Source organism: Bacillus rossius, chromosome 3 (assembly GCF_032445375.1).
Source record: "Bacillus rossius redtenbacheri isolate Brsri chromosome 3, Brsri_v3, whole genome shotgun sequence".
NCBI classification, from domain to species: domain Eukaryota; kingdom Metazoa; phylum Arthropoda; class Insecta; order Phasmatodea; family Bacillidae; genus Bacillus; species Bacillus rossius.
The window spans coordinates 9,727,065-9,741,427 of NC_086332.1; the positions used below are offsets into that span (position 1 = coordinate 9,727,065).

Here is a 14,363-nt window from a genome sequence, read left to right on the forward strand (position 1 = left end):
ATTTTTTTTTTTTACTTAACCTAACTATTTGTTAAAATGATCAAATACTGTAAACTACTTAAAGTGTGAAAATTCCCTTTTAAATGATGATTTTAAAATATGCCAGGAAGTAGAATTTATGAATTTTTATTTTAATATTTTTAGAAAATAATTCCTTATACTAGTATAACCGCCTATGTTAGCTTAAAAAACTGTGAACTTCTAACCACGAATGCAAATTTGCTACTGAAGTAAGGTTTTTTTTTTTAAATATTATTCGACCAAAAATTTTATTTTCAACACATAGAGAGATGTCAGTTTATCCGGTTCCTAATAATTCTGACTACTTGTTCGGATGGTTGTCCGAGGGCAAATGGATATCAACATAGTTATCTCTTCACATCAGTATTTTCAAGAGACTGGTTGTGATGGTACGATGCCGAGGCTGTGTTAAGCTGTAATGGACGGCCTCGTACACCAGGGAAAGGAAAGTCGCGCACGGCACGAGGCTCCTTGAAGCGAGGGAGCGTGGCAGCGGGGGGCGAGGGAGTGACCTGCGCTCTCCCGTCTCCTGGTCCGTGGTTACGGCCGCCGTGAGCCCCACGCCCGACGAGCCCCGGCCGGTGGTGGGGATGGCGCGAGGCGCAGTGCACAGCACGTAGCGCAGCAGCTGCGACTTGGCCACGCTCGGGTCGCCTATGAGGAGCACGTTTATGTCCCTGCACACACCAACAGCTTCAGTGAACAGATGCTCCGAAGTGATTATCCCAACACTATAATAATTTCTAAAACTGGGGTTTTGGTTTCGAAGCTGCACATTTAGAGAGCAAGCATTAATACTAGGGATGAGAGGGTCGAATCAACAAATCCTCGAACGGCATAGAATCTCCAGCATGGGCGTAGATCCCAGGAATCAAGAAACCCCTCACTGAGGTGGCCCGCTTGCACTTGCAAAATACTTACTGTGAAATGGTTGGATAAAAGTGAACATCAAAACTAAGTTAAATGGGAAATTTTCTGTATATTATCGAGTTACGTACATCGTGATAACGTTACAAAAAGTAACGGGGATGAAAGGAAACGCCGCTCACCCTCGGAGGCGCGTGCCGTTGGGGAGCACCTTCTCCGTGCCGCCCAGCAGCATGCACAGGATGGCCCTCTTGATGTAGTCGTGGCCGTGGATGGACGGCGCCAGCGACTTGCTCAGCAGCCCGAACACGTCCTTGGTGTTGCGCCGGTTCGACAGCTTCTTGATGTTCTTCACGTCCTCCTTGGAGATGCTCACGGACGCCTCCTTGCTCAGCAGCGAGATGTTGTTGGCGATCAGCACCGTCCTGCACGCAGGGCAGAGCCGTCAATCCTCCGAGCGGGACACCTGCTCTCTCTCCTGAAGCCCTGCTGGATCTATACTCTCCAGCTGCACACCGAGTTCCTCCGCCACACGGAACAACTGACCCAGCGACTTCAGTGTGACGACATTCTAGATGGCTGTACTCTTGCTGCAACATTACTGCCAGTTATAGCTGGTTGCTATATAAAAATGATGCAAAAAAATTGTGTAGTGATGCTCCAATGGTATAAAAAAATACATTTGTTTTAAATTTTGATTGAACTTCATAGAACAACTTCCTAAATTCCCAGGTATCCTCCCCCATATTTCATTCCAAGTCTCTTTTGTGCGAGCCCATAAAATGTTTATTTTTTTCTCGTTCACTTCATAAATATAAACAAGGATGTTAACTGTATTTTATACAGAATGTATTTATGCAAAAATGCATTAAATTAAGGGTTGGAAAACACTAGTTTTTGTTTGTTTGAACTAGGTTTTTTTTATTTCAATAATTATTTTGGTTATCTGCATGTCCAAATGAAAGCCATGAAACATTCGCTTTCTGCCACTCATGTTGAACCAGAAAAGTTATAACATCAAAGAACTAAAGTCCAGCAAATCTGCACATCCGACTGGGACTTAACCACAGAAATGTATTTCCCCATAGGAAGAGGATTCTTTATAGAATGAGTGTTCCCCACAGGAAGGGGATTTACAGTAGTCAGGGATTTCCCAAAAAATATGTTTTTTTTTAATAATAAATTTACTTATTTAGACTTTTTTTTTTTACACTTTTGACTACAAGTTACTAATTAATTTAATTTTAGACTAGTATTTCGCTGGGTATAATTTACAACTTATTCATATAATTTAAACGATAAAAGATCTTGATTAGTATATATGTAATTAATTGTTCCCATAAATCACATGAAACATTAATGAGCAAACTATTGTTGTTACTGGACTGGAATTAGACTTTTCATTAAAATTTATTAAGATATTCTATTCAAAAATACATTTTAAATAACCATTTAGTTTTTTGAAAAAAAAAATTGATTTAAACCATGGTTTAAACTACTGTTTTTTAAATCAGCCAACCCTTATTTAATACAATTGGCCCTTACAGGTGAATAACCAATAACTTATCAGCAAAACAAGGGCTACCAATAAACTTAAAAATGTGTGAAATAAAACTGAAGTTAAACCATCTGGGAAATAAAAAAAAAATTATCTGTCCTCTAGTTTTGTGCTAATAATGGTACAATAAATGTAAAGTACTGGCCAGAAAATACAATTCTTACAGATGTATTTTTTAAATTTTAAATTCTCAGTGCTTCAATTTTGTAAATCATTTTTAGGTGCCTTAATTTATTTTGGGACTTTTCCGTGACTCTCGCAGCCCGCAGACAACCCTGAGAAAACGGCCACCGCCATCGATATTTCCAAACCCAACTGTCGCAACCCGCGCTGACCTGAAGGTGCCGGAGGTGAAGGAGCCCTGCTTGTTGGGCAGGCAGCGGTAGTTGCCCACCACCTGGACCCTGTCGCCCGGCTTGCAGCGGTCCACCAGGTCGTCGTCGCAGATCACGTCCACAGAGCGCGGCAGCTGCCCTGCGCACGGCACCACGTCCCGCCGCGTCTCACCCAGGGGCGTAGCCAGGGGAGGTAGGGGAGGTAGGGGTTTTAGGGGTTCTAACCCCTCCCCTTAGCCCCATTTTTTTTTTCTTATCTGAAAGCAGGTTAGCTAAGAGCCTGGGTGTCTTGCTGCCATCACCGGCCACTGCACTGGAGGGGAAGAGTAAGCGAGCCCTATACCGATTCTCCTTCCCTTCCCCTACCCATGTCGCGAGCAGAAGCTGTAAGGGTTGTGACGCCGTGACGGGTCCCAAGTTTTCAAATATATTACGCCTACTGTATTCAACCAGCGCGGTAATTATAAGCAGGTGGTGACTGGGTAACTCTTCAAGCTAAAGCTAACTGTTTCCGGGAATAGGCCAGTTCTGCCTAAACCCAACCATTTTTATTCCTTTTTTTTCTTTTTGTACTGTCGAGCTTTGAGCATGATTTATGATTTTGAGTGGACGTGGACAAGGCACTTGGATTGATTAAAATATCTTTAATTAATTTCTTATTTCATCACTCAAACAATTTATTTATTAAAAAATTAATAAAATTTTTACCATTAAAATATTTAAATTTAAGTACCAAGAACTGCTAAAAATAGCACTATTTTACACCTTAAAATCCAAATTTTCCCGGGGGAGGACCGCCGGACCCACCGCTTTAATTCGGGGGGGGGGGGGGGGGGGGGGGCAATTCTTCTTAACACACCTCCTCATACACATATCCTGGCTACGCCACTGGTCCCACCACTCGCGCACCTGCAGATGTCTCCATCACGACCTGCACAATCACTCTCAGGTGACCACATTCAGGGTCCAGTTAATTTCCATTATCCCTCGCATTCCTTGCTCCTCAAGCGCTAGCTGAACATACACCAGATTAATTCACTCGAGCGAAAAAAAAAACCTTGTTTCAATTTCAGAAATAGTGCCCAAAAAATTTAGTGTGATTGCATGTGATCTGGTTCGATTGACTACAGTTACAATTACCAAAATGATTTCAGTTGATTGACATCACATGGATACACTGAGTTGGGCAAGCTGGTAAATTTGTATGACTTAAAATCACTATGAAAAACCATTTTTACTTTCCATATGAAACAGGCATGAGTCAAATTTATGGGAACTGAGCTGGTATTAGAAATAGTTCAAAGCTCGTTATAATCTTGGACGTCATGTCGCCTTAAGCTTTTGTACATAATCGTGGCACATTAAACTCAACCAAACAAATATATTTCTATACATTTATTGAAAGTTTAACTTTAATGTCTTTAGTACTTGTAGAAGAAGAAAACCGAATAGAAGAGAAGCTTGTCATAATGAAAGAAGAGACACAAGCAGGCAGATCTTCCACGGAGACCTAAGCCACGGGAGGCGAGGAAGTGTCCAGACAAGACACACGCGAGGGACGCAAGACTGCCAACCTGCCGGAGCCTTCTCGGGCATCTCCTGGATGGAGAGCGTCTGGTGGTCCTTGTACAGTGACAGCCCGAACTCCGTCTCCAGCGTGTTGCCATCCTCGTCCTGCAGCACACGCAACACTCTGTGCTCGTCCGCGAACACTCCACGGCTCTCACGCAACTGTGCAGCCAGGAAACTAGAAGGCATGGCCAAGATCCTCGACACTCAATAATGCTGGTGAAATAAGGTTCATTTACAAATATATACAAGAATAGTGTGAATGGAAAAAGATTTGGCAATCTGCATGCAACTTTATGTAAATTATTATCTTTGAAAGATTTGTGCAATGGGAGTGCATGACTTGATGTAAGTTTTTGGACATACACCATTGCTAAGAACTTTTTCTGTTGAGAAAAAAATAAAAAATAAAAAATAAAGAAATAAATAAATAAAACCCAAAAAAGGGCACCTGTGTTTCCGTACCATGTGCGTCTCTGCCTGAGGACGGGAGCAGATTGCAGTTCCCGAAACGTCGCTTGTTTTTGTTTTGGTAAAACTATTGTGTTCGTTTCGTCTTTTCGTTTTGTCGTGTTTTTGTCTCGTTTCAACTGTTGTGCTGAATTATTTTGGGTTCAATATTTTTGTGCTGTCATCATTTGTGGTGGTTTTTTATCGTTCTATTCTGTTTTGGAAAACCATTGTGTTTGTTTTGTCTTTACGTTTCGTCGTGTATTTGTTCCGTTTCAACCGTTGTGCTGAATTTTTTTGGGTTCAATATTTCTGTGTCGTCATCATTTATGGGTTTTTTTTTCGTTCTCTTAGTACATTTTGTTTTTCTTTGTTTTGTTGACCATATTCCTGTTACGGAATATTTTGTGGTGTTTATATCCTTGTTGACAACAGAAATTTTTTGCTTAATTTTGTGTTTTTTTGTCTTTTTTGGGTTTTATTTATTTTTTTATTTTTTATTTTTTAGTTTTTCTTCAACAGAAAAAGTTCTTAGCAATGGCGTATGTTCAAAAACTTACATCAAGTTATATGTAAATTCTTGCTCTGTAAAGTTTCTACCAAAGTTCAATGATGTCTTCTTATTATGGCAGTGCTCCACAGATCTCGAGCGCAAGGGAGGTTCAAAGGTGCCGTGAGGATACGAGGGGTGAGAGAGGTGGTGGCATATCGGGCTCTGTGGGAGCTAAGCCCCAGACAATGTCACTATAGTGCACAGCACAACATCAGCCCACAGCTAAATAAAGTACTTCACATAGATAGTTCGTCAGCATTCCTCACCACAAATGCTTGGCAACATCGCATATTTACAACTAAACAGTGTAAGCTGAAAAGAAAAGTATATTGTTTTTTTTTATCACTGGCTCGTAAAATTTCAGATTATGTAGAGGCCTGTATTACATTAGCTAATTTTTGAAGGGAAAAAAAACTGCAGTGTGACAATTTTCATTTAGTCTATACACCCCCTCTAATGATAGGTTTCAAATGTTCAAAGTAAAACCAATAACTTTTTTATAATAAACTTAAATATTAATCATTTTCAAGGAGCCCAGACCACTACCACAATAGGCAGCCGTCTCCAACCTTCCTACCGCACAAACAGTGATGAGACACGACCCTACCTTGGTGGGGTAGACTGCAGACGAAGGAAAGGCATCATTAGAGGTGAGATCCGTGTAGCGCCGCTCCATCACCTTGCGCGTGGCAGGGCAGAAGTGCACGCTCCGAACAACCTTCGGTCGCACCAACGAGCCTGCAAAACATTACAGTTACATGTGTAACCTCAAGCAGAACTCATTTACTATCTACCAAGCACCAGAGAAAACTCATGATCCTTACCGTGTCTTATGGTGACAACACTACAGTCTAGGGGAAAAAAAAAGGTTCTCCTTTAAAGTGATTGTAAAACGTTACAAAAAATTTATAAACATATGTTTCTGTTAATTAAATGTTGTACATAAACGTAGTATAATATTTTGGCATCTGTGAATTTCTTCAGTAAATAAAAATATTAATTATAGCCCATCTCTCAGTATTCAATAATGTTAAGGTTGTGGTAACTCAATCAATTACAAACAGCATCTAGCATCATGTATCAGCTGAACGGGAAGATATTGGAATACAGTCTCTATTTGAAACCAAGTTTCGATGTCATCCACAAGATGGTCATGATGTCAACAATATCGTAACGAAATGACATTTTTAATTACTTTTCTTGGTCTTTGAAAAGTTATTACTGTATTAAGGCACCTAAGGTTTGCTATTAAATATATATTTTAAATAAATCAAATATTTGTTTTTTTAAGAAAAGAAAAAAATTGAAATTGTATTAAATCATTTTTAAACCAAACATTTTTTTTTCCATTTTATTATTATTATTATTATTGTTAGTATTAGTATTGTTATTGCTATTATTATTATTATTATTATTATTATTATTATTATTATTATTATTATTATTATTATTATTATTATTATTATTAAGGCACTTAAGGTTTGCTATTAAATATATATTTTTAATCTGACAAATTTTTTTTTTCAAGAAAAGAAAAATTGAAATTGAATTAAATCATTTTTAAATACAACAAAATTTTATTTTTATTATTATTATTATTATTATTATTATTATTATTATTATTATTATTATTTTATTATATTATTATTAAACAAAGCTAGTGCGGGTACGCACACTTGGTGACGATGCCCTCGACGCACACCAGGTTGCCCAGGTGGCGGCACATGAGCGAGCGCGGGGTCACGTGCTTCCCCCCGAAGCTGCCCTCGAAGGCCACGAAGAACTCCTCCGTCTCCTTGGCGAAGGTGGGGTCCACGCTGCCCACCAGCTCCTTCAGCGCCCTCTGGAACGCCAGCTGCTCCTCGAAGCCGTTGCTCAGGAGGCTGCGACAACGAGACTCGGTCGCCGGCAGCTCCGCGCCGCTTCAACTGCTCTGCACCCTCGGCTACTGGGGAACACTTTGAACTAAGAAATATCTATTCCAATCTTCAGTGATGACCGCTTCAACAGTGAAAGGTATTTAATCCGGCACTTACGGGACCACCACCGGGCCAGATTAGTGAATTTAGCTGAATTTTCAAACGTCAATGTAGTTTTAATGGGAATACCAAATCTGAATTGTACCTCGCTAGTAAACAAGAAACACTGTACTGAGATGAAAACCAAGTGTCAATTAACTCTGAGCAAACTAAAAGCACCGGCTGCACGGTAAAGTGACCTAACGGCCAGAATTCACCCAAAAAATCTGAACGCCAGCGGCATGAATGTTGCTCGATAAAAGAACATGCTGAACCACAGAGTTCAGGAGAAAAAAAACTTTCGGTGTACTGGTAGCATGAACAAATTTGCTGATGTAATTAATTGTCTGTCCTATTTGTATTTTTGTAAACCGGACTTCTGCAATAGCTTTGTGCAAATTTGTACATACAAACAATATTTAAAAAAAAATTGGTTGTCTGTAAAGTCGGTTTACGGACGATAGTTTAACGTGACGTCATAACAAAACATTGATGAAATGATTGATCCAGAAGAAAAGGAAATATCATATTCGGCCGGAGACTGAGCCGTAATAGGCTTTTGCAACCAAACCATTTAGGCATTAAAAATATTATATTCTTTGAGGAAGAAATGTTTTTTAAATTTGAATCATTTTTATTGAATTATCACTATTTTGTATGGATAAGGAGTGAAATGAAATGTACAATTTAATTAATAAATTTACTTTTATTTGCATTCATTAATTCAAATATATTAATTACTATTGAAATGTTGCGTGCACCGTATTTATTTTTACAAGTACAAAAAAAATTTTGTACCTGCCAGGATTCGAACCGACTTCTTTGGTTTGGATGTTTGTAATGCTGACCGCACCGCCACGATGCCACACATGAAAATTAGTAGTTTTAAATGATATATATATATTTATAAACTTCTTTCAGGGTAGGCAAATAATATTATTTCGTTTTTATAAAACGATTTGATAACAAATACGCATCCCAAATACACCAAACTTATTTATAATCATAGAAAAGAGAATGATGTGTTACAATATTTTTTAAAACATTGTGCAAAAGATCCCGGGTGTAATTTTAATTATTATGTGTAACTGTAAAACACCATTGTTGGTTCAAAACGTATTTGAATATTCAACATTACTTTTAAATATCCGTACCGATTGTGCTGAAAATCGGTGGACGATCGTTAAATTACACAATATTAATAATTCAAACGACGAAAATATGATTGAAAAGTCAAATCGATGGTCGTTCCGATCGAGCGGAAGAGAGATGCCACGCATGCGTACAATGAGCATGAAGAGAGATGCCACACATACGTACAATGAGCAAACAGGACACATCCGTAGTGGGACACTTTTTCGTGCGCGCAGCCGGCGTTCATCAATTTATTAGACGTTGTCACGTCAAAAAAATAGAAATGTAAGCCATACTACCCATCAATATTTTTTTTATTTTATGGAGGGAAATACATGACCGCAGGATTTGATTTGAAGTGGAAGTAAATGAAACGCAAAAAATGTTTGCAGAAACTGGTTTCCAGCGGGCGATGCTCGCGGACGCAGCGACCAAGCGGGCAGGTGTTGCGGGCCCGGGGGCGGAGGTAGGACCTCACCTGGCAGCCCTCCGGGGGTTCTTCCTGCGCAGGTCGTTGATGTTGACGGTGAGGCGCCTCTTCTTGTCGGCCGCCATGGCACGCACCAGCTGCGAGTACAAGTCCTGGTCCTCCTGCAACCAGCGGCACACCGCGGCTACACCTCGTCAACCCACGTCAGAACTGTCTCAGGACCTTTCAAATTAATAAAGTTTTCCACCACGTTTTCATACCACACAGCTATTTTTACAATTAATATGCCGAATTAAGTGTAATACAAAATAGGTCTTCTATTCACAGGTACAAAAAAAATTTTGTGGTATGGCTAATTTTTTTAGAGATAATTTCCATCTGATTAAAGAGGACAGTCTCTAACGATTTATACTTAATGCATGATTATTATTGAGCATTTAATTTTATTATTATTATAAATGTTTATTCATTTATTAATCTATTTATCATAAATAATTAATTTATATTATGTACATAATTATTATGATATATAACAAAATTCAATATTTAAGTATTTATTATTAGTGTGCAGTTATCAGTTTGTAATTAGTACCTATTGATATGCGAAGTGAGGTGTCAAAATACGAAATGCAAGTTAGCAAAATAGGTACTTCTGGAAATTAAAATTAAGTCCTTTCAAACGCAGTTACTGTTTATTTCAGGACTTTTTCGTACCTTTTGTCACCAGTTATTAAGTTTGCTACATTTTCATGACTTTTGTGGCATGAAGACACCCTGGACTCCCTGTGCTGTCACTGAGACATCTGCTCCACCCCAGCTATATTCACAGCTGGTCCATAAGACGGTTAACATCTCAGTTACACACTAGGTATCCACTGTCTTGGTGAGCTCTAAACCACTTATAGCTATACTAACCAAACCACCCATCCACAATGTTTTGAAGTATTTTAAACATAGCTAATCAAACATAATCGACCGTTCTCACGATTTAACTCAAGTTTTCCAAACATATAAACAACCAGACCCACTTGGGAACGCGAAAAATGGCAGCGGCCGGATCAATGCACATGCATTGTAATGTAAGTTATAATTATAATTATTTTTATTGTTATTATTTTGTTTTTCAGAAATTAGAAGGAACTCAGAAATGCTGTTTTCAAAGTAAATACAGGAACGTCTTTGGTTTCTGAAAAAAGTACATGTGGAATTTTATTAATATATTACGGAAAATCCGCGCTGTAAGAATATTACCTAATGTTGTTCATTGGTTAGGTTAGATTACCTACATTTAAAAGAGTGAAAAATAGTGTGGCTCAGTGGCGTAGCCAGGATTTGTGTATGGGGGGTGTTAAAAAGAATGCGCCCCCCCCCCCCCCCCCCCGTATTAAAGCGGTGGATCCGGGGGTCCTGCCCCGGGAAAATTTGGATTTTAAGGTGTAAAATAGTGCTATTTTAGCAGTTTTCAGTACTTAAATTTAAATATTGTAATGGTAAAAATTTTATTAATTTTAATATGAAATTTTTTTGAGTGATGAATAAGAAATTAATTAAAGATTTGGTTCTAGGGAGGGGGGGGGGGTTAACCCCTAAAACCCCCCCCTGGCTCCACCCCTAGTGTGGCTGGTTAGTTTAATTACACTTAAAATACCATAAAAGTAGTAACAATAACATATTTTTGATGTAGCTAATACTGGATTAAAATTTTAATATAAATAAATCTTACCCTCACTTTTTCATAAATGAAAAGGTAAGGGTATAGTTATGGGGTATTATCATATTATATAATTATATCTGATTACATTCTAATATTTAACCTCTAATAAACACTTATTATACTAAAAGTTATTAAGGGCATTCTTTGAGAGAAAAAATAGTGCGAAAAAATGTATTTTCGGAACAATTCTAAACAAGTATTTTTTGTTAATTTTTATATAGTTTTTATTATTTGTTGTTGGATAATATGCAGAGCTGATGACTGAATAAATTTCAATAAATTTAAATTTGTGTTGAATTTTGATGTTTAATTTGTTAATTAGTTCTGGTATTTATTTTAGGAATATAATATACATGTAGGTTTTTGCTTTTAATTTTAATACAATTAATTTTTCAGTGTTTAATAATAAATATTTTGTTATTTTCAGATGTTTGTGCCAGCATACGCACTAATAAAACTTTAGAACAATTTAACAGTATATAAAATGTGGTTAACCTAACCTAACCAACAGTCCTCGCGATATTACTGTATTTTAGCTAACCTAACCAACCACAAAGATTTCAAATAATCTTTAAAAAGTTTAAAAAAACTATTTTATTTTTTTTTACAGAAAATTTTTTCATACATAATTACCCCAATGGGAATTCGAAAATTTCTTCTGGAGGAAAAACCTGAAACATGATAATGCTCAAAAATGTCATTTAAGGTTTTTCTTTAACAGAAAAGCCGCGACTCTACAAAATATACAATGCACGTAGTAAGCCCAAATAAACTTATTCGATTTGCGAGTGAGCTAGTATCTGCAACAAACGTACAAAGTGAGAGTTACCTCATCATCTAGAAAATCCAAGTATTCACGCTGGATATCTCTGATTCTTTGGTCCACATCTACTTCAGCCATATCACTTGTGTGGTTTTTACAAGCATGTAAATTAAATTTGTTTAATGTGTATTCACACACGCACACGCTACTTAATACAACAAAGGCACAAAGCGCGGGAAAACTGACATGCACGACAGATTAACCAACTCAAGAAAATTTCTTTCCTAACACGAAATATTTTTTGCTTAACCTTATTGTACTGCAACTATGTATATTTCCAGCCCCGATTAAGTAATAATTTATTTTAATTTATAATTATTCGTTCCATGTATAAATGTTATTTGGAAACTGTTTGGAATTGATATGCCTGTCTATGTAATTGAAACTCTATGACTAAAACGAACGTTTGAGACTGGGAATTGCTGTACCCCTCTAGGAGCAATTGAAATTTAAACGTTAAATTGCTAATTTCACACCGTGTTTGTTAATGTAAATTTGTATTACTATGTGTATTTAATTCAAATTTAATGTGAGATTTTGTGTTCCGCACTATTGTTGCAGGCAGAATTGATGTGTTTTATTTCAAATAATGTAACTATCATTAGTTCTCGGCCAATCAGGAGCCGTATTTTAAATGTGGCACGCATTATTAAGATTACTTAAATTAAGAAGTTTTTTAAGAAGAATGTAATGGCCTATTATAATGAATGGACACGTATAAGACATTGTCGGAAATTTATCCTGAAAAATAGCTAATCAGAAATAGGCATCTGCACCAAAGGATGGAATAAAAGTACCGTAAACCGGGGTAACTTTGGGACTGGGAGTGTAAATTTGGGACAGTGAGTAATTTCTGGCTTTAGGATTTCCTGTGAAGGCCATGTATTTAGAAGTGGTATGCAATCACCGCTTCTATATTCGCTGGCATGTGCTACTATCTCGTGGCATTTCTTTGAAGCTGTAGTTGCATTAGCGGGATAGAGGCAGTGGATTTGTTTTCAACCACATGTTGTTAATATTAACTTTCGTACGCACTTTAAAAACGGCAAATACTTCACGAAAGACAGGTATGTATTTTAAGAAGTACAAGCCTTGACATCCATTTAATGTGATGCTAATGTTTTTGATACTTGCATTTTATTTTATAACCTCAAAATAGTAAATTATCATCACTTGGTGGGGTAACTTTGGGACTGTCCCAAAGTTGCCCCAAAGTTGGCGTAATATGTTTTACTGCATTTTTTCTTCATATTTTTCAGAATAAAGCAACCAACCATGCCAAGAAATCCCAAACGTGCTCTTGGTACACGGCCATATAAAAATTACACAGAGGAAAACTTGAATGAAGCCTTGCAAGCTGTACGGAACAAAACATTGTCGATTCGCAAAGCTTCAACAAAATATGGTATTCCAAAAAACACTTTGTACCTAAAAAGCCAGGAAAAGCATTTGAAAGCTGTCGGCCGAGCTCCTGTTTTCACAAATGAAGAGGAGTTGCAATTTGTAAGTCACATTGTAGCCGTGTCAAACTATGGATTTCCTGTGGATATGTTTGACCTTCGATGTGTTGTCAAGTCCTACCTGGACCGCTGTGGAAGAAAGGAGCTACGATTTAAAAACAATTTACCAGGAAATGATTGGGCGGAAGGGTTCATGCGACGGCACAAAGCAATATTAACTCAGAGAACAGCAAAAAACATTTCTTACTCTAGAGCAGCAACAGATGAAGAGGTTGTAAATAAGTTTTTTGATAATTTGGAAAAGGATCTGATAGGAATTTGAATTACGACGAAACAAATCTTGTAGACGATCCTGGCACCGGAAAAATCATCACGAAGAGGGGAATTAAGTACCCTGAGAGGATACAAAATTCGTCTAAAGCGTGCACATCAATAATGGTTTGTGGAAATGCAGCAGGAGATGTAGCGCCACCTTATGTAAACTATAAGGCGGAGAAGATTTGGACAACCTGGACTGAAAACAGACCCTCGGGTACTCGATACAATAGAACTAAATCTGGTTGGTTTGATGGGCATGCTTTTGAAGACTGGTTTAAATCTTTACTGTTGCCTATTCTAAACCGCCAGAAAGGACCGAAAGCTATCATTTGTGACAATCTTAGCTCCCACATCAATATGGAGGTTATAAGGCTGTGTGAAACAAACAACATAAAATTCATAGCACTTCCTCCAAATGCTACCCACCTCCTACAGCCACTGGACGTGGCTTACTTTCGACCGATGAAAGTTGCCTAGCGAAAGGTACTGAAAAATTGGAAGGAAACTGCAGCTGGAAGTCGGTGTACATCTGTACCCAAGGATCAGTTTCCAACACTTTTGAAAAACCTCTTCGATGGTTTGGTTACAGGTCCAGAAAACATGATTTCCGGATTCCGCAAGTCAGGAATTTATCCTACTGACAGACAGGTGGTTCTAAAAAGATTGCCTTCAGGGAGCCTGGATTCATCAATTTCTTCCCTTGTCGGGAAGAGCTTCGTAGAACAAATTACAAAAAAACGGGAAGAAACTTCCAAAGTCCGCAAAATCCTGATAAAGAAGAAGCTGGATGTTCTTCCAGGAAAAAGTGTTTCAGCAGAAGAACTTAAAGCTTTTTCGTTACCACCATCTGAACATCACCCATCTGCACCTGATCTCCAACCATCTACTTCCAAATGTGCGTAAGCACTACTGCATGTACCACACCAGAAAAAACTAAGAAGAGAGAGCAGCACTGAGAGCAGCAGTGATGATGGTTATGCTAAGTTTTCGCTAAGAGACTCTGAAGACAGCGTAACTTTCAGTGACTTGGAAGAGCAGTGTGCTCCATTAATGCCAAGCCTACAACCTTCAAGTTTTCTCGAGAACCTGACGGTGGGAGACTACATTTTGGTG

At 38.0% G+C, this 14,363-nt stretch overlaps 1 protein-coding gene across 1 annotated transcript in view; it reads right to left on the bottom strand.

Moving 5' to 3' along the window:
• The window catches only part of LOC134530189 (DNA replication licensing factor Mcm3), a 37,897-nt gene extending 26,234 nt beyond the window's left edge, over positions 1-11,663 (bottom strand). Inside the window, exons 1-8 of the mRNA XM_063364844.1 lie at positions 11,479-11,663; positions 8,984-9,096; positions 7,028-7,236; positions 5,961-6,091; positions 4,356-4,455; positions 2,782-2,920; positions 1,071-1,313; positions 534-698 (exon numbers count right to left, since the gene is read on the bottom strand). Coding sequence (XP_063220914.1) covers positions 534-698; positions 1,071-1,313; positions 2,782-2,920; positions 4,356-4,455; positions 5,961-6,091; positions 7,028-7,236; positions 8,984-9,096; positions 11,479-11,550 — 1,172 coding nt within the window. The 5' untranslated portion in view covers positions 11,551-11,663. The remainder of the gene's footprint in view (positions 1-533; positions 699-1,070; positions 1,314-2,781; positions 2,921-4,355; positions 4,456-5,960; positions 6,092-7,027; positions 7,237-8,983; positions 9,097-11,478) is intronic.
• Between the last annotated feature and the right edge of the window lie 2,700 nt (positions 11,664-14,363).